Source organism: Oryx dammah, unplaced genomic scaffold (genome assembly GCF_014754425.2).
Source record: "Oryx dammah isolate SB20612 unplaced genomic scaffold, SCBI_Odam_1.1 HiC_scaffold_21, whole genome shotgun sequence".
Lineage (NCBI taxonomy): Eukaryota > Metazoa > Chordata > Mammalia > Artiodactyla > Bovidae > Oryx > Oryx dammah.
The window spans coordinates 9711597-9731576 of record NW_024070205.1 but is presented as its reverse complement, the minus strand read 5'-3'; the positions used below and the strand labels follow the sequence as shown (position 1 = coordinate 9731576).

The window sequence follows — 19980 nt, the reverse complement described above, 5'->3', positions numbered from 1 at the left end:
GGTAGCTAAGTTGGCATTGCCCAACTTAATTCATCTGTTTTTTGGGCTGTTCATCCATTTAACAGACATGAAAACATTACATGCCTACTATGGGAAACACTGTATTCTGTCCCACCTCCATTTTATCTTCTTGTATTTTTTTCTCATTATTATGAGATGGTTGTTTCATGGTCTTCACCTTTGTTATCTTATCTTCATCGCTGAGGGCTTCATGTTTTGAGGGGTAGAGGGTACATTCTCTCTCTCCAGTGACAGTAATTCATGGGGCAGGTACTCTGTCATGCATTGGAAGCAAATTTGTCATTTGCTTCTCTCAGAAATGCTGGAAAACTGAAATGATTTCCTTTTCACAGGCAGCAGGTGAGCCCTAGGAGTGCCAGATAGCTTGCTGTGGGCCACAGAGTAGTCATAGTCAGCAGCAGGGCTGGGTTTGCAGGCCACGCTGCTGCTGTGCCTCTGGGCTAGAGAGCTGGTCTTCAGTTCACCAAACACGTGAATAATGAACAGCAGATGATGCCTTCCTCAGAATCCTCCCGGGGCTTTAGTCCCAGAGCTAACTCAGCCTCCTCCACAAAGCCTCTGCTGACCTCTGCCACGCTCCCTGACTCCCCTTCGTCCCTCTGAGGAAAGGAAGTCTCACAGTTTCCATCTTCAGGGCCTTCGGAGTTCTGTTGCACTTGTAGCGCAGACCATCGATCCTTCTCTCTCGGGTCCTTTCTCGGGATCTCCCCGAAGCACGCAGCACAAAGTGTTGCGCGCAGAGCTGGTGCTCGATGCTGGTTTGCGGACGTAGAGTGAATGATTTCCTTCTTTCTGACCACCTAGGGCCCTTTGTAGTTCTGTGCTCCTCTTGCTTTTGTGCTTTTTAAATAAAAGAAAATGAGATAGTTATGAGCAAATACTCTTGTGTCTTTGCATTTAAAGTCCATCTCTTAATTACGGCATTTGGTTGGGTCTTGTGTTTAATCCAGACTGGTAGTCTCTGCCTTTTCACTGGTATCTAGTCTGTTTACTGCAGGTGTTGGTACGGTCGCCCTTGGCTCCACCATTTTATTGTTCTCTGTTTGTCTCATATGTTGTTTCTTTGTCACTTCTTTCCTGAAAGTTAGAAAATTTGCAGTATTGTTGTATAATTTTTGCATTAGATAGCCTTAAATTTTTAAAATTATATAAATGGCTTTTTATATTTACCCACATAGTTAACATTTCCAGGGATCTTTATTCCTTCGTATACATCTGGGAGTTACCATCTAGTGTCATTTCAGAGTTTTCTTTAGCATGCATTCTAGTGCAGATCTGTTGGTAATGAATTCTCTCTGCTTTTGTGCTTGAAAATACCTTTATGTCCCCTTCATTTTTAAAGGTTAGTTTGCTGGAATTTAAAAATTCTTGAGTTGATGGAATTTTTTTTTTTCTTTAAATACTTTAAAGATGTTCCACTGTCTTATAGTAGCGGTGTTAGTTGCTCAGTCGTGTCTGACTCTGCGACCCCGTGGACTGTAGCCCACCAGGCTCCTCTGTCCATGGGATTCTCCAGGCAAAAATATTAGAGTGGGTTGCCATTCCCTTGTCCAGGGGATCTTCCTAGCCTGGGGATCGAACCCAGGTCTCCTGCATTGCAGGCAGATTCTTTACCATCTGAGCTACAGGGAAGCCCCCATTGTCTTTCAGCCTTCATTACTTCTGATCAATCATTAACCTGTTGTTAGATTTAATTTCCTGTATGTAATATGCTCCCCCCTCCTCCTTTTTTTTCCTGGATGCCTTCAAGATTTTTTTTAATCTTTGCATTGGCAGTTTCAGGATGATTTGCCCAGAATTGGTTTATTACTTATCCTGCTTGGCATGTATTGAGCTTCTTGAATCTATAAATTGATATTTTTTTCTCCAGTTTTTGGGAAGTTTGGGCCATTCTTTTTTCAGATATTTTTTGTGATCTATTTTCTCTCTCCAGTTACCTTTTGTTAGACTGCTAGATGTTGTCCCACAGTTATCTAGGCTCTGTTAGATTTTTCTTCAATCTTTCTTTTTTTAGATTGGATAATTTCTGTTCATTTAATTTCAACTACCCCAGTTTTTTTTTTTTTTGTTTTTTTCCTGCCATCTTTTGCTGTTAAAGACTACACAGTGAGTTCTTCATTTTATTTATTTTTCTTTTCAGCTCTAGAATCCCCATTGGTTCTTTTTTAATAGTTTCTATACTTCTCCTCTGTTCATTCCTTATCCATACATTTTCTTTTAAGTCCTTCAGGTGCTGTAAAATTCCCGTCTGCGAATTGCAACATTTGGGGTCATCTTAGTGCTGGTTTGTATGTACTACTTTTTTCCTCAAGTGTGGGTCACATTTTCTTGTTTCTTTGCATGTCTAATGATTTATTTTATTGAACAGTAGACATTTTCCTTGGGGTTGCAAAGAGTTGGACATGACTGAGCAACTTCACTTTCACTTTTTACTTTCATGCATTGGAGAAGGAAATGGCAACCCACTCCAGTGTTCTTGCCTGGAGAATCCCAGGGACGGGGGAGCCTGGTGGGCTGCTGTCTGTGGGGTCGCACAGAGTTGGACACGACTGAAGTGACTTAGCAGCAGCAGCAGCAGACATTTTCAGTGACACATTATAGAGGTTCTGAATTCTCTTATGATCCTGTGAAGAATTTTATTTTAGCAAGTAGATAAACTAGCAAGACTCAAGTTCTAATCGCCTATATTCCTTGCATGAAGAGCAGCTGAACTCTATTCTCAATCTTGAGGTTTCCAGCTGCTGCTTTTTCCTGGCCCTCCTGGGGTCTTCAGCGAGAACTGGAGCATGTTTTGTTTGCAGATTTGGGAGTTCATTCCCCCGTGTGGCTCCCTCCCTTTCAGAGTTTTCCCCTAACTTTCTGGCTGCTTCCCAAGCCTTGGACTTTGTCCATTGTCTCCCTGCACCACACCTTATAGAGACTGTTCAGAGCCCTCAGGCAAAAAGCTGCAAGTTTACAATCTCACCAGACGCAGTTTTTTTTTTTTTCAAAAGGGGTAGATTCTCTTTTAGTTTCAGCTTGCTTTTGATCATTTTCCAGTGCCTTCAAATAATTTTAAATTATTTCGTCCAAGTTTGTAATTGTATTCTGTAGAAGGGTGGTGTGACCGCGCAGCCTTGTCACTGTTGGAAGCCAGAAGCCAAGCACGTGCCTTTTGGGGCTTCCATTCCGACCCCGCTTCCTCCTCAGCCTTGTGCTCAGCTGCTGGGGAGGAGACAGGCTTTTCCTCAGGGAGCCCACGGTTTCAGGAGCAGAGACCCTCCAGGAGCACTGTGGGAGTGTGTCAGCTCGGCCTGTCCTCACCAAGTACCTCAGGCTGGTGGCTGAAGCAACAGAAATGTTTTTCCCGGTTGCGGAGGCTGGAAGTTCAGGGCCCCGGTGTCGGCAGGTTTGGAGTCTCCCGAGGTCCCTTTCCTTTGGCTTTCAGTCCATGCGTTCTCATGTGTGACTTTTTCTCTGAGTGTCTGCCCCCTCTTGTCTCTCCCTCTTCAAAGTATGGTTAATTTACTGTGTTTTGTTAGTTTCAAGCATACAGCAAAGTGAATCAGTTATGCATATATGTTCTTTTTCAGATTCTTTTCCAATATAGGTTATTCCGTGATGCCAAGTACAGTTCCCCGTGCTATGTAGCTGTTTACCTAGTTTTTTTACAGTAGTGTGTATATGTTAATCCCACATCCCTAATTTCTCTCTCTCTACACCCGCTCCTGCTATCTCCTTTGGTATAAATTTGTTTTCTAAGTGTGTGAGTCTATTTCTGTTTTGTGAATAAGTTCGTTTGTATCATTTTTTTTAGATTGCACATATGAATGATGATTGTCTTTCTCTGTCTGATTTCACTTAATATGATCATCTGTGTGTCCATCCACGTTGCTGGAAATGGCATTATTTTATCCTTTTTAATGGATGAGCAGTGTTCCACTGTGTGCGTGTACCTCATCTTCCCTATGCACTCACCTGTTGGTAGACTTAGGTTGCTTCCATGTCTTGGCTGTTATAAACAGCGCTGCAGTGAGCACTGGGCTGCATGTTATCTTTTCGAATCCGCATTTTCTCCAGATACGGGCCCAGGAGTAGGATTGCAGGATCGTGTAGAATTCTGTTTTTAGTTTTCTGAGAACCCTCCGTAGTGTTCTCCATGGTGGCTGTACCAGTTTATATTCCTACCAGTAGCATAGGCCCTCCCTTTCCTCCACACCCTCTCCAGCATTTATTATTTGTAGACCTCTTACAATGATGGTCATTCTCTACAGGTGTGAGGTGATTATGTTGTTGTGGTTTGATCTGTGTTTCTCTAATAGTTAGCGATATTGAACATCTTTTCGTGTGCCTTTTGGCCATCTGTATGTCTTCTTTGGAAAAATGTCTGTTTAGGTCTTTTGCCCATTTTTTGATTGGATTTTTTTTTTTTTTTGATAGTAAACTATATGAGCTATGTGTATGTTTTGGAAATTAATCCCTTGTCAGTCTTGTAGTTTGAAAATATTTTCTCCTAGACCATAAGATTGTCTTTTCATTTTTAAGCTTTTAAGTTTAATTCAGTCCCATTTCTTTACTTTTTAAAAAAATTTTCATTACTTTAGAAGGTGGATTCAAAAAAAAATTTCTGCGATTTATGTCAGAGTGTTCTGCCTATATTTTCCTCTGGAAGTTTTATAGTATTTGGTCTTACGTTTACGTCTTTTATCCATTTTGAGTTTATTATTGTGTATGTTGTTAGAGAATGTTCTAATTTTATCCTTTCACACGTAGCTGTCCCGTTTTCCCAACACTGCTTACTGAAGAGACTTTCTTTTTCCTTTTGTATATTCTTGCCTGCTTTGTCATGGATTAATTAGCCACAAGTGTGTGGGTTTATTTCAGGGCTTGATATTCTGTTCTTTTGACCTGTGTTTCTGTATTTTTGCCCATATCATACTGTTTTGATTACCTTGTAGCATAGTCTCAAGTTGCTAGGAAAGGTGGAAAAAGGGAGGAGAAGGGGACGACAGAGGATGAGATGGTTGGATGACATCACTGACTCGATGGGCATGAGTTTGAGTGAACTCCAGGAGTTGGTGATGGACAAGGAGGCCTGGCATGCTGCAGTCCATGGGGTCACAAAGAGTTGGACACGACTGAACTACTGAACTACTGAACTGAACTGAACTGATGGTCTCAAGTCAGGGGGTGTGACTCCTTCAGCTCTGTTCTTCTTTCTCAAGATTGTTTTGACTGTTCAGGGTGTTTTGTGTGTCCATACAAATTGAAAATGTTTTGTTCTGTTTCTGTGAAAAATGCCACTGGGCTCTTCTTTATAGACATTCATGCTATTGGATTAGGGCCCATCCTTATGACCTTCTTTAACTGCCTTAGCTCCTTGCTCCAAACACTGTCACCCTGTCTTAAGTCTTCACCTTAGGGCTTTTGGGGAGGGGATGGCCTCAGGACACATGCAGTCATTCACCATTTAGTTACAGAAGGCCTGCCGTATTCCAGGCATCGCATGAAGGGCTAGGGGTGCAGTGTGGACAAGAATGGCCCCGTATCCACCCACATGGAGCTCACAGCCTGGGAGATAAAAAGACATGTAGACGGTGACATTGCAGAGTGATAACAAGGGCCATAGGGTGTCCTGGGAGCACTGAGAAACGGGTGCCAGTCAAGTTACGGGGTCAGGGGACCTTCCTTGAGGACATGCCTTTCTAAACTGAAACCTGAAGGGTGAGTTAGGAGGCAGCCATTGGGAGAACAGTGCTTCAGGCCAGGCTTGGGGTGAGAGGGGCTTCGGGGCAGAGGAGGGCGCACTGATTCGGCTGCTCAGGGGTGGGCAGCGCCCATGCTGGGTTGAAAGCGTCTCTTGGGGGGGTCTCCTCCAGCTCGGGTCCCCGTCCTGGCAGAGCAGGAGTGTGGTGTATGTTGACGGGTGCCAGGTGTTGGGCTTTGGGGTTGGGGGGTTGGGTGTGCAGACAGCCTCGCCTCTGGGGTGAAGCAGGTCAAGGGCCTGGAGACACCCTCTGGGTCATGTGCATGTTGTTGTTGCTCAGCCCTGGACAGCGAGTCGGCCTCCAGCAGCCTCCGTTTCAGCAAGGCCTGCCTGAAGAACGTCTTCTCAGTCCTGCTCATCTTTATCTACCTGCTGCTCATGGCTGTGGCCGTCTTCCTGGTCTACCAGACCATCACGGACTTCCGCGAGAAGCTCAAGCACCCTGTCATGTCGGTGTCTTACAAGGAGGTGGATCGCTACGACGCCCCAGGTAGCGCCTGCCCCGGGATAGGCATCGGGTCCCAGGCAGCGACTTCTAAATACCCCCTGAGCCTCCGTTGCATTCCTGGCACGGTGCCGGGCACCACGGGCGGGGCAGGGGAGTCTGAGACAGTCTGAGTGTGGGTTGCCCTACACCATGAGCTGCCGTTGGTACCCAGCCAGAGGGTTGTGTGCCAAGGAGGGAGGTGGACCAAGCCTGGAGTGCTGGCTGCAGGGCTGGAGTGGGCACCAAAGGCTTCGTTCACAGCAGGATTTGAGCTGGGCTTTGGCAGATGGAAGAGTTTCTCTGGGAGGCGGGTCCATAGGAGCAGAGATGAACTTAGGGAGACAGGGCTTCTCTGGGGAGATGAGTCTAGTCTGGCTGGAGCCAGGGGCCAGTGACCAGGGGAAGTGGGAGTTCCGGGGGGCAGGGGAGGCGCGGCCATCCAGAGGTGGCTGGGGCCTACCTGGAGAGGGAACCCCCGGGCCACATCACCCACCGGGAGCCATCTCTGCCGAAGAGGGGACTGTCTGCTCCAGGGTGGCGGTGCTGGTGCTGGGTTCTGGTAGCGTGATGTGAACGGGGGTGGGGGGGGATAGCGTGAGGTCTGTGGGCTCGGGCTCTGCCCGCCCAGCCTGTGCCCCCGCCACTCTGCCCACGGGACACCCCTGAGTGACCCTCTGGACGGACTGCTCACAGCGCAGAGCTGGAGTCTCGAGTCCCCTCTCCCGGGGGCTTCTTGACAGCGTGTGCTGGTCCCAGCCTCTGCCCGCTTCGTTCTTGTCCTTCCTCTCTCTGTGTCCGCTGAGGTCTTTCTCTCTGTGGGTTTTGCTCTGTATCTGGTCCCTTTGTCTCTCTGACATTGCTGGCGTCCGGGGTCCATGTGCAGCTCTCAGTGTGGTTAGAACATCTGCCATCCTTGCAGCTTGGAGTGCGGTGCCTTGGCTGGGGAAGGGGAGGGACTTTGGAGATGTGACTTGCACACGTGGAGCGCCCAGTCAGAGCAGGAGATGAGAGACGGGGAGACCTGGGGAGTCCCACCGCCGAGGGCCGCCCGGTTGAGCCTTCAGGCAGGTGGCGGTCCCGGGGGCCTGGCCTCCCGGCTTCGTCTCGGGGGCCCTCCTGGGAGCACGTGGAGCAGGGCTCTGAATGGGGTGGGTGTTGCTATAGGCACCGGGGAGGCCGCGTCCCCGGCCAGGAGAGGAGCTAACTGAGAAGGCCCTGGCTGCCTCCATGAGAGCAGGCCTTTCTGAGGGCAGGGTGTGGGGCTCCCCACCCTCTGTAAATAGCCCTTTTTTTCTTCTTCCTCTGCAGTCACCCCAGGAGTCCTGGACTTAGGTGATTGATGAGTGTGAAAAAATAGGCATGACATGGTTTTAGGGGTGTGTTCACTTCTCCCTGTCCCCCCTCCAGGCATTGCCCTGTACCCTGGTCAGGCCCAGCTGCTCAGCTGTAAGCACTATTATGAGGTCATCCCGCCTCTGAGGAGCCCCGGGCAGCCCGGAGACATGAACTGCACCACCCAGAGGATCAACTACACGGACCCCTTCTCCAATCAGACCCTGGTAACGCTCATCTCCTGGGCCAGGGCTGGGCAGTGCGCACCCCGAGGGTCCCTATCTTCTTTCTGCCAGCTAGCCTCCCTTGCCCTTGGTGTGGGCCCTCACCCACAGCAAACATGAGGCTGTCCTCTGGGGTCTGGCCGTGGCTGGCTCGCCTGCATCCAGGCCAGCAGTGGGGCCTCATCCTTCTCTGAGTGACTCTCTGCGATTCCTGGCAGCGTGATGAGACACCCGGTCCTGGATGGAAGGAGGCAGGGCTGCAGAGTGGAGCTGGTGTGATGTCGCCAGGAGGGCCCCATTCCCAAGTGCGCAACAGAACTGCCAGGATCATTTCTGATAATACAGATTCCGGGTTCCACTTGGGCCCACCAGAACTGTGGTTCCTGGGGTCAGGGCCTGGGAATCCGTGTTCTGGAGTAACGGGGGCCCCTGTGAGAAGGAGCGCTGGTCCGGAAACAAGGACCCTGGCCCGGCCGTCATGGAGGCTCAGCTCAGCAAGGGAGTGGACGACAAGGGTTCTGGAGACAAGGAATTCTGTATATATTTACATCTTCTCCTTTGCATCCCGTATCCTTGTTTCCAAAAGGACAGGGCTGCATTAAGTCTTCCAGCTCAAAACGAGGAAGGAAAGGGTTTCTAGGCAGAGAAACTCTGCACCAAAACATAAAGGGAGGCAGCGGCATGCTTGTTTGTTCCTCTGAGCAAAATTCCACAGGTGGGTGTCTCTGGAGAGCCAGGGGCCCCCAAAGGGCAGCAGATGGCGAAGCTGTGGACAGAAGGACCGGCCCGACGAGGCAGCTCGCGTGTCACATACAGAGCAGGACCTGCCCCTTGGGTGATACAGAGGCCCCAGGTGGACCTTGAGATGAAAGAATTCCTCTGAGACTTTTTGTTAATATGTATTCTAGACCTCCTCCTGAAATCCTGCTGAAATGATTCCCATTCCTGCACACAATAGAGTAAGGTACAACATCGATGATAACCCTGCCAACCAAGAACGGATAGGAGGACCAGAGGTTTTGAGGAACTGGTGTAAGGTATAAACAGCCCGTTGGATCAGATCAATGGAGCAGGGCTAGGGAAAGCCCGTGCCTGAAAACAGGTGCCATGGAGTCCCTGCTGTCGTGGTGAAGGCTTTCCTCCCACTCCCAGCTCTCTTTCATCACGAAGAGCCAGGCTGCCCATTGGGCAAGTAGGGATCCTGGCTCTGGGCCCGGCGGCCCGGCTTGCAGCCCTCACAGGGCTTCTGGGGACAGTGTTTGCTCTGGGGGAAGGCCCCGGGGCCCTTCTCTGCATAAGCTCGTGGTGGGGGGTTCCTGCCTGGGCACTGGGCCAGCAGAGAGAAACAGCAGAACTCGAGACGGGACATCCGCGGCAGAAGGAGGAGAGTGCTGGGAGAAAAGACTCTTCATGGGAGATGAGGACGTGGAGCGCCTGGCCCGCCGGCCCGCACAGCCCACTGCCTCGGGGCGTCCTCCCCGTGAGCCCCAGGCCGGGGCCAACCTGCAAGAGCCCCCCTTAGGAGGAAGCCCACACCCCAGACCTGCACTAGACAGCCCAACCCTACACTCAGAATGGAGAATTCAGGGTCGCCAGGAGACCAACAGCACGAAAGGCTGGAGAGGGACTGACAGAATTGACTCCAGGAAATGGGAGCTAATTTAAATGAAAAGAACTGTAAGGAACTTGAAAGGGGAGCTGCATAGTACAGTGCAGACACCGTCCGGATGCCCCGCTGTCTTAGTTCCCTGGGTACCAGCCCGTGCCCACTTAGACGGCACTGTGGATACCAGCTCTCCGGCCTTTCTTCCTCTTGGCTCCCCTCTGAGTGGGACGCTTACCAGGAGTCGTCGTGGCCCACACCCATCCAGGCCGGTTAGATTTGTTATAATAGAGTTTAACTGAGTATCATAAAAATTCATGAAATGAGGGCTCAAAAGGAGAGTCGTTTCCGTGCAGACAGAAGCTGACTGCAGTTACTGCCTCGAGCCCCAGGTGGCTCCTCGCCATCCACAGCCGTGGACTAGAGAGGAGGCACCTGGTCCCTAGGCCCCGCGTCCCTCCCTGCACCAGGCAGAGAGGTGGAGAAGGAGCAGAGGCCACGGTGGAGCTCCCCTGAGAGGCACAGCCGCCTGCCGAGGCCTGGTGACGCCCCTGGGGTGGGACCTGTGAGGTGTGTCCTGCCTTGGCCCCGGAAGGAGACTCCTGCGTCCTGGGTCACCTGGGCCTGGTCCACTGAGGAACCCGCCTCGGTGGGTGGGTGCGTGTGCCTGGCTCCCCAGGCTGGCATTCTGGTCTCTCTGTCTCCGCAGAAATCCGCCCTGATTGTGCGGGGGCCGCAGGAGGTGCAGAAGCGGGAGCTAGTCTTCCTCCAGTTCCGCCTGAACCAGAGCAGCGAGGACTTCAGTGCCATCGATTACCTGCTCTTCTCGTCCTTCCAGGAGTTCCTGCAGAGGTGCCCCTCAGAGCCCGCTTGACCCCCGGGATCTCACTCTAGCCGTGTGCATCCCTGGGCTGGGGGTGGGGGGCAGGTGCGGGGAATTGGGATGCTAGGTGGCCACTGGGCAGACGGAGGGCCCCCTGAGAGAGTCTAGGGAGCCTGGGAGGGTGTTCTGACCCCACACGCAGAACTGGATGTGCCCCAGAGGGTGGGCGCTTGGGTCCCCCACTCCCTGATGGTGCTGCAGAGGACAGGCGGAGCTGCCCGGTTTCTGTGAGGCCCCAGGTGGCCAGCCTCTGCCCTGGGCTGCATTTCCCCTGCGTCCGGGGACGGGGCTGGCCCTAAGGGAGGGCCCAGTGCCCCCTTGCCACCCATTTCTAACGGGAGGGTGCAAGTTCCTGTCCATCTTGGGACACCCCTGTTGCGCCATCTCTGGGGCCCAGAGTGGTCGTGGGCGGCAGGAGCGTGCCCTGCAGGGGGTCCTGAGGGGCTGGTGACTCAGGTCCTCCAGGTGCGGTGGCTCACGGAGCCACGGCTGAAGGGAGGCTGCTCCTCCACCCCCGGGCTGATGTGGCCATGAGCTGCCTCTGCTGGTCACACCCGTGGCCCTGTCCTGGGGCTCGGGGCCTCTTCTGCCCCTTCTTCTAGCTGGAGCTCCCCTCCCTTCCCTGCGGACGCGGGCCGCTTCCCTCCTTGCCCAGCGCCTCCCTGTACCCCTCTGAGCGTTCTCAGTGCTGCACTGCGGTTTCCTCTTGGCCGCGGGCACTCTGTGACCCTTGGGTGGGCGCTGAAGATGCCTCCTCTGGCTGAGAGCTCCCAAGGGAACCCTCCTCCCCTCTCCAGGCCTTTAGGGAGGCTGATGGCCAGTGAGGGCACCCCAGGGCTGCTGAAGCTGAGTTCTCCAGGGTGCTGGGGGCCCCAGCCCAGTCTGCAGGCCTCTTTGCTGGGAGCAGGTGGTGGAGAAGACAGGGAGGGGAGAGGGGTGGGGTGGGGGGCTTCTGCTGGGAGCTCCAGGGACCACGCTTCGGCCTTGAGGCAGGTGGCAGCTTCCCCTCCAGCCGTGAGGAAGGAGGGGGTGGGCTGCGTCCTGCCAGTACCAGCAGAGGAGCTGGCTGGCCGTAGGGGCTGGAATTTGTCTGGCTAAGTTCGAGCCCTGCCTAATTAACGCGGACCTTCCTTCTCTGCCCTCCAAGCCCAGACAGGGCCGGCTTCATGCAGGCCTGTGAGAGCGCCTATTCCAGCTGGAAGTTCTCTGGGGGCTTCCGCACCTGGGTTAAGATGTCCCTGGTGGAGACCAAAGAGGAGGACGGGCGGGAGGCGGTGGAGTTCCGGCAGGAGGTAGGTGCCGCTGGGCTCGCCTTGCGCTGTCTCTGGGTCCACCCTTGAGCCCTGCGTGCAGGGAAGCCTCTCGGAGAGATTAGCTTGGCCCCGGGGTCTTAAGGGTGAGTGGATGTTCGACAGGAAGTGAGTGGGCCCACCGCCGGGGGGTTCGCTGCGTGTTTCTTCTGCAGGCCCGGCCTGCCCCAGACCCTTTGCTTTTGTCCCAGCGGCTCCCAGAGCACACATAGTGGAGCATTTCACAGAGCGGTGCCTGGTCCAGCTGGATCTGAGCTGGTTTGTAGCTCTGCTCCACTCCCTCCCGTATAGCTGGCAGCTGCATTTGAAAAAAAAAAAAAAAACTATTCGCAGGGCACAGGTTAGATGTAGGGAGGGGCTCTGAAGTGTTAGGTGCGTGGTGACCCATTGGGACACAGGAGGAAAATATCTTTTTATATTTTTAAAATCGCATTCTAATCTGTTTGGTTTAAAAAAAAAAAAAATCTCATTCTTTTTGTGTGAGTGTTTTAAAACGCAGGTACCGTTAGGATAGTGATAGTAATGTCACTTGTAAGAGTGATAAATGTGTTGGGTACATGCTCAGAACGCTTTGCTAATGGGAAGTGTGATACGAAAGCTTTCAGCCCTCTGACCTGAGGCCAGAAAGTATGCCATGATCCAGGCAGGAGAGTGAGAGGCTCTTGGGAAAAGGCGTGGAGCCGGGGTGGAGGGAGGGGACCCTGGGGTTGCCTCGGCTTCAGCCCCTGCGGGGGCTCAGTCCTCCCGCTAGCATGCACGCCCAGGGCCCAACCACCCCGTGTGTTGTGTGTCAGTGGCTAGGGGTCTGCAGGGGCGTGGAGGAGAAGGCTCTGTTCTCGCATCCTCTGCTCCCCCGTGGAGGAGTTCCATTTGGGCTGGGCTCCAAGGGGCAGCATTAGGAAGGGGCCAGGTTGAAGTAGGAGGGCCCACTCCAGCTGACGGATGGGCCAACGGAAGCCAGGCACTCAGGGCCTCCTCTGGGTCTGCCCCTGCCTGCACCACAGTCCTAGGACTCTTCCAGGTGGGAGGAAAGGCCCAAAGGCCACCCACCTGGAAAAGTCCTGAAGCCAGTTTTCTTTAAGAGACAGGATTTTTTTTCCCCTGCCATAGGTGGTGACGACCCCCTGGCAGTAGATCCTTAAAATATTTCTCTTTTGCAAGATGGTTGTCATTGCCTGGATTTTTACACCACGCTTTTCTGCCAAGAACTCCACAAGTTCTTTCTTATCTGGCCCCCAAGTCAGCTGAGAAAGGAGACTCAGCGTGTCCACCTTATGGTCAGATCTTCACAGGCCTCCCTGGCTCCCCTGGGAGCTCCAGCTGTGATCTGAAACCAGGGGGCCCAGCCCCCTCACCCCGCGAACCTGTGCGCTATGGAAGGCGCGTGTGCCTTTCAGCATTGTCTGCATGGGAAGTCTTTGGCAAGGGATGTGAACACTCCTTGGAACAAAAATGTTTTAAAAATTATTTTCTTAATGTTTTTATATCATGTTGTAAAGTTCAAAATGCTTTTCCTGTGTGTGGTTTTACAAGAGCCTTGCTGCAGCTCAGTGAGATGGGCGTTTTGTCCTGTTTATGAGTGCAGAGGAGAGCTGACTCATTTGAAAAGATCCTGATGCTGGGAAAGATTGAAGGCTGGAGGAGAAGGGAATGGCAGAGGATGAGATGGTTGGGCAGCATCACCGACTCAGTGGACATGAGTTTGAGTAAACTCTGGGAGTTGGTGACGGACAGGGAAGCCTGGCGTGTTGCAGTCCATGGGGTCGCAAAGAGTCAGATAGGACTGAGCGACTGAACTGAACTGAACTGATGAGTGCAAAGGAGAGGCTCAGAGCAGATGATGGCCCAGCCAGGCTTCTGCCCCTGGGACCTGTCTGCTCTCCATCTCACCTCCCAGCCTCTGCAGTTGCTGTAACCAGGCCTCACCAAGCACGCCTGCTAACTGTTTACAGGGAGTGCTCAGCTGGGCCAGTCTGTGAGGCTGCACTTTGTCCTGCAAGACTGGAAGGGTTGTAACACTCAGCTCTTCAGGTCAAGTATTTTGAAATGTGAGATTTTTACGTTGTGAATTGAGTCTTACACAGTACGTTGAAAATAATTTAATCAGGAGTACAGATATCTGGTTTCCCAGGAGGCGCTAGTGGTAAAGAAACCCGCCTGCCAGTGCCAGAGACGTAAGAGACACAGGTTCAATCCCTGGGTGAGGAAGATCCCCTAGAGGAGAGCATGGCAACCCACTCCAGTATTCTTGCCTGGAGAATCCCATGGACAGAGGAGCCTGGGTGGGCTATGGTCCCTGGGGTCGCACAGAGTCGGACACGATGGAAGTGACTTAGCATGCACAGGTATCTAGTGACAGATTTAAAACACCCACTGTGTACTCCAGATCCTATGGGAACCAAGCTGAAGCCTGGGCTCTGGGACCAGTCTCAGGACATCGTGTAGAGGAGGTTTTTGTCTTTCTGCCTCCAAAAGATGGAGTGAGAGGAGCCGGGGTGTCAGATCCCCTAAACTGCCCTTACCTTCCCTGGAGCCCCGGCCAGGGCGGCACACAGGCGCTAACACTGCTTCCTCTCCTCTTACCTAGACCAGTGTGGTTAACTACATTGACCAGAGACCCGCGGCCGAGAAAAGCGCTCAGTTGTTTTTTGTGGTCTTTGAATGGAAAGATCCTTTCATCCAGAAAGTCCAGGATGTGAGTATCGCCTAAGGTCTTGACCATGAGCTTTCTCCCTGAGCTGTTTAGGCTCATCCTCGCGGGCCGCCCTCGTCTTCCGTAGCGCTGATCGGCCTCTTGCATTTATGACATTCACGTTCTCTCTCATTTGTGTTTAATCTTGTCTTCAGCGCTGGACTGTCTTCCCTGTGAACATGGGGGCTTCATCTTTGTTCACCGTTTAAGTGTGCAGCATGGTGCTTAATCCAGAGTAGCCACTCAGCAGTGGTAATGAGTGAGTGGAGTAGAAAGCACGAAGTTAATCATCTAGTTACTGCTGCTGGAAGCTGTTGTTTGTTTTATTGCTTCTCTGTAGAATAAGAATCTTTTATTTGTCATTAGTCAAAGTAGAAAGGTACTCTTCAGGGGACTTCCCTGGCAGTCCAGTGTAGTTAAGACTCCATGCTTCCAATGCAAGGGGCACCGGTTTGATCCCTTGTTGGGGAACTACGATCCCACCTGCCCTGTAGCGTGGGGCCAGAAAGAAAAAAGAAAGGAAAGGTACTAATCAGAAATTAAAGAGAGCATCAATTAATGTCAGATTCTAGACTCACCATCTCAGAAGGGGAGGAGTAATGGGACAGCTTTGCCAGAACATTCCTGAGACGCCATCCACCAGAGCTAGTCCCGTATCTGATAAGCAATTTTTGTTTTAAGATCATCATAAAGTATCTTGATGCGGTTGTGGGCTGGGGGAAGACATCGCAGAGCTGAGGCTCAAACCCGGAGGGTCTCTGTGACGTGGTGTGTGATCCCACCACGCTGTTAGTTGTGGGCCTGGCTGGGCCATACACACATTAAGTGTGTGCGGACCCCCTGAACAAAAGACGCCACATAGAAGAATGAATGCCTTTAGTTCCACAGGGGAAGTGTGTGATCAAGCGCATTCTGACCTGCTGTGCTCAGTGTTTTAAGTCCTATCTCGGGCCACGTAAAGCCCTGAGCTCAAGGTCCCTTGACTTAAGTCGTCCATCAGGCATCCTGAATGGTGGTGGTGGAGTAACTCCTTTCATAGATGAGCCCGAGGTCCCCCTGCTGAACTGGGACTTAGAAGTGCTGTGTGTTGACCAAGAGGGGAACTCAGACGTATAAGCCGTGACCTCGGCCTTGAAGGAGGGTCAGAGGACCACCTAAGCCACAAAGGAACTAATTGCAGACCGCGAGGAACTGCCAGGGGAGACTGTGGGAGAAATCTCTCTGCTCACATTGAGAGGGTTTGGCTTAGTGGTCAGCGGGAGCTGTGACAGGCCTGGAAGGATCAGTGACTCGGGGAAGCGGCCAGGGCAGGTGAGTCGGGGTGGGGGGGGGGTGCCTGGCCTGCAGGCCATCAGTGTTGTTTGGAAGCAAGGTCGCATTGTGAATTAGGCCAGAAATTTAAAACTCAGCACTGATTATCTTATTTGTGCAGAGCTTTTGTGGAAAAAAAAAAAAAATTTTTTTTTTTCTTTTTTCAGGATCACTTTATTATCAAGAGGGACTAGTATTTTTCTCCTCAAACTGGAGCTGTGAACAAAGTATAGAGTTATGGCAATTTAATAATTTCTTGGCTGCACCAAGTGGCATGCCGAATCTGTTTCCTGACCAGAGATCGAACCCGTGCACCCTGCTGTGGAAGCACGGAGTCCTAACCACTGGACAGTCAGGAAGTCCCAAGTTATGGCAGTCTTAAAAACCGGTTGTTTTTCTCGTTGTGCCAGTAATCTGGGGGGCTCTTTGACAGTAACACTGAGACAAAAATGGAAGCCAACTGAGAAACTTGTGTTTGTTTCCATTTCACAGATAATCACCGCCAATCCTTGGAACACAATTGCTCTTCTCTGTGGGGCCTTCTTGGCATTATTTAAAGCTGCAGAGTTTGCCAAACTGAGTGTGAAATGGATGATCAAAATTCGGAGACGATACCTTAAGAAAAGAGGTCAGGCAACAAACCACATAAGCTGAAGTTGCCGATGTTCTTCGTAGAAACTGCCCGAGTTGATGGAAGTTCTCATCACTTCCCCTTTGGTAAACCAGGCTGCCAACGATCCAGTCCTCACTTGAAAATGGGCTTTGCCAGGGGCTAGCCTGTCACACTGCACCTTCTAACCTGGCCCCTCAGCGAGACTGTCTTAGAGCCCAGTGGAACAGATCCAGTGGATGACCTAAATGCTATTTAAGTATTTAAATTATTAATGAACATTTTTTGACATATGACATGAATATGTCAAATGGAAGATGGACTCAGATAGAATCCAGTTTTCTGAGTTTGTGGAAGCCGTCTTCCTTCTTCCTTGGTTTGGTGTATAGTTAAGGTCCAACAGGATGATTAAGGTTCTGATCGTAGGTTTTCTCCTTGAGATTTTTTTTAAATGAACAGAAGAGTGTGTGACTTTCTTCTCCCCGACTGGTGACTCTCTGGCTGTGGAGGTCACAGTATGGAACCAACCAGTGTGCTATTCATGAGGAACACAAAACCCCTCATATCTCTGGTGCCATGTGCGAGTCTCTGACACACTCACTCATGTGTTAAATATTAAATGAGACTGTTTTTTAAAACTACTGTGGAAACTAGTAATTAGATTACTTGTGGACTGAGCAGCTACCTACCTACCTGTCTGGCTAGAATATTGACTGATGCATGTATGAGTTTGGCATGATTAACATGCAGAAGCGCTAGGACATGTGTGCAGAGTAGGTCCCTCCTCAGTGTGTTTTGATGATTTCATTAACAGGTGAGTAAGTTAGGTTGATACCGAAGGAATCAGTGAGCCGTGTGCGCATCTGCTCCATCAGTAGGTACTGGTACGCTTTTATCCCGTGACCTCCAAATAAAAGGCCGGGGGGGCGAGCCTGGACTCCCACGTTACATCACAAGCATGTGCAGGGAAGGGCAGGGTGGGCAGGAAGTGGCGGTGAAGCTCCGTGAATAAGCTGTGTTAACTCTTCTGTTCTGCAGCCCACCCATCTGAGAAAGGCACCCTCAGCATGGACCCTCAGAGCTTTCAGCCTAGCCTGAAAGGAGTACCGTCTGGGTATTTTTCACATGGTAGCCATTGACTGATTTAAGGTTTTGGGAAATTATTTTTGGGAGTTCTAAACTGTTTACATGACCTTTGCATCCAGACAGGAGTTGGGTAGCATTTCTTCAATTTTGTGGGTAGCACTTCTTCAATTTCATAATTTGGTTTTAGGTAATTCAAAGAGAAAAACTCCAATGTATGATGGGGCCAATTTTAATCTCTTGTCTAACTTAGCAAGAAACTGTGGTTTTTCGTTGAATTATTAAAAGTGAACTTGTGTAAGGAAATATTCCGTGCTATTTTTCTGTGGCACTGAAGCAGGCATACAAACTTTAACCAAGGTCTTGTAACACTTTTCTGTAAGGCAAATGCAAAGCCTGGCATAGAAGCTTACATTAACAACAGTATTGAAAAACAAGTGTGTGTTTTTAAAGTATTTCTAAAGTTGACACACCATTTTCATACTAAGTATCTCGCAAAATTGGCTCCAATGAACATACTGAAACTGCACTTCCTGTTATTTTAGGAAGTTGAGAGACCTCTTGAATATGCTTTAGAGTGAGTACCTAGGTCGGAAGTGAGCGTTTCTAGCTCTCTTAACAGCTGTTAACTGCAGCCTGTCAAAACCTGCTCTAGCTGCTCTTAGTAAAGGATATTTGCTTAGACCGGCAAAATAAGACATTTAGACCCAGCCTTCTCTTCTAGGGGGGCTGGGTTTGCCTTTTGTGGTGTTCAGCCTTAGGATCCCTTTTCTTCTGCGTGTGCTGCCCCCAGCTGTCACTAATCCTAGCGGGCCTCGGGTTAGCATGGAGCGTTGGGCAAGAACATTGGGTCTGGATGGTTGTGGTAAGGCTGCCACTTGGAAACAGTGTAAAATATGAGCCAATTCCGGAAAGGAAGTTTCTCCTGGGGCCACAATGAGTGGAATGAACTGCCTTCGCAGTGACCTAGGAAGAGTGTGCTAGAATTTCTGCTAGAGTTTTTTATGGTTGTGAAAGAGCAGAAGCAGGTATCAGTAGTTGAAAGCCTGGTAACAGTTTTTGATTCTGCCACAATCTCCCTGCCCCCCATAGAAAACAGTGCCATTACTTACAGATTTTGAGATTTTGCTCCTGAGTCTGTTTTAATTAACACTGTCTATGTATGTATACACATTTAAGGTAAGTTAACCCATCCTGTGAACATAAAGGGACATGAAGGAAGATGGAGAGATATCCTCAAATTTAGAGTTTTATGTACAAATTCTGTAAAATAGAAAACTTTGGGAAATGGCTGGAACACTCAACTCTGGCACACAGTCTTCCTGTTCTTTAACTGGCATATAACCTGCAGTTTGCCTTACAAGTTTTCTCTGTATACATGTATGTACATATATATGAATAAATGGAGGGGGCGGGCTTCTGGATGTCTCAACTCTGCTGAAAAAAGCAAAGGTGACGTAAGGCAAAATACAAACATAAACTTTATTAAATGCTGCTCAATACCCCAATAAAGATCTTTCATTACAAAACAGTTTTCCACACAACTGCAAGTTAAGAGACTGGAATGGTACTCTGATAATAAAATGTGAGAAATACTTGACCAAGTAAAAACATACATGACTTCCTACAGGCTGCCTTTTCAGAACCCTACAGAGGAAGCCTACTGCATTTCCTGTAAATAGAGCCAGGCAGTGACAACGCGAGCTCGGCACCACCACACCGTGGGACTCAAAGCCTCCGTCCCTGTCGGGAGGGGCCGGAGAAGGGCAGGCTGTGAGGACTGGGAAGGCCCTGCCTTCAGCCTTTGGGAGGAAGAGGAGGAATGAACGGAGAGGCAGGCTGTGTTCACTGTGCTGCCTCCACTAGTCTGTGCTCATCACCCTGGGGAGTTGCAGATGAAGGGGGAGATGCGTAAGGACTGATCTGAAATCTGGTTTACTTTCCCAGCTTTTATTTATAATTTGTGCTTTTTAAAGCCTGGAATTAAGTTTTTGCCTAAATTCCAGAGTACAGTAATATATCAAAAGGAAGGCTTAGGGCAAGTAGTTCCCTCCATCATACTTCTGGAAGAGATGAAGGGAAGGATAAGAATTACACCTTAGTTTTAGTTTAGGAAATAATCTTTTTCCTAGGAAGTAACTAAGGTCTGCAGCGATGTGAAAAGCACATTATCAAAGGGAAAAATATACAGAGCAGACTACTACGCCTATGTGCAACACAACCAAAACCAGGATTCAAGCCATGATTCCTACCACTCCCGTAATTATTTCACTCATCACATTGATGAGAAAGTTCATTTCTGTGAAACTTCAGAAGTGACACAAATCAATGATTAGACAAGGGTTACAATATACTGTGGCCATGATACAGCATAGGGCTATGTTTAGTCCATATACTTTTTCATTTACAGTTGCCAGAAAAAAAATTGGCCTTTTAATTATACTGATGAGGTTTGTTTCATAATTTTTACATATTTCAAAAAAGTGTACAAAACTGCCTAGCCAACAGAGGTGGCAGGCTTTTTTTTTATCCATCATTTGTATTGCTGAGAATACTGTGCATGTTGTAAGCACTGTTCTGCTTTTCTAGAGCTTTCTTTAGCTTTAGCTCCTCCAATTTTTTCCATAATTCTTCTCGTTCCAATTCCTTCTTTTTCTCCCTTTAAACAAAGCAAGAAT

General features: G+C 50.0%; 2 protein-coding genes across 5 annotated transcripts in view; one reads left to right on the top strand and one right to left on the bottom strand.

Moving 5' to 3' along the window:
• The window catches only part of PACC1 (proton activated chloride channel 1), a 32386-nt gene extending 14778 nt beyond the window's left edge, over positions 1-17608 (top strand). For 2 of the 3 annotated variants that reach the window (XM_040263123.1, XM_040263125.1), the window contains 6 exons: positions 6048-6257; positions 7662-7813; positions 10123-10265; positions 11444-11588; positions 14194-14301; positions 16102-17608. In XM_040263123.1, coding sequence (XP_040119057.1) covers positions 6048-6257; positions 7662-7813; positions 10123-10265; positions 11444-11588; positions 14194-14301; positions 16102-16263 — 920 coding nt within the window. In that variant the 3' untranslated portion in view covers positions 16264-17608. Of the gene's footprint in view, positions 1-6047; positions 6258-7661; positions 7814-10122; positions 10266-11443; positions 11589-14193; positions 14306-16101 lie in introns of those variants that run through there. The other variant, XM_040263126.1, reaches the window with a different exon arrangement.
• A 1152-nt stretch (positions 17609-18760) lies between these two features.
• Positions 18761-19980, bottom strand: part of PPP2R5A (protein phosphatase 2 regulatory subunit B'alpha) — a 75310-nt gene continuing 74090 nt past the window's right edge. For both annotated transcript variants that reach the window (XM_040263122.1, XM_040263121.1), the window contains exon 13: positions 18761-19961. In XM_040263122.1, the coding sequence (XP_040119056.1) occupies positions 19829-19961 (133 nt within the window). In that variant the 3' untranslated portion in view covers positions 18761-19828. The remainder of the gene's footprint in view (positions 19962-19980) is intronic.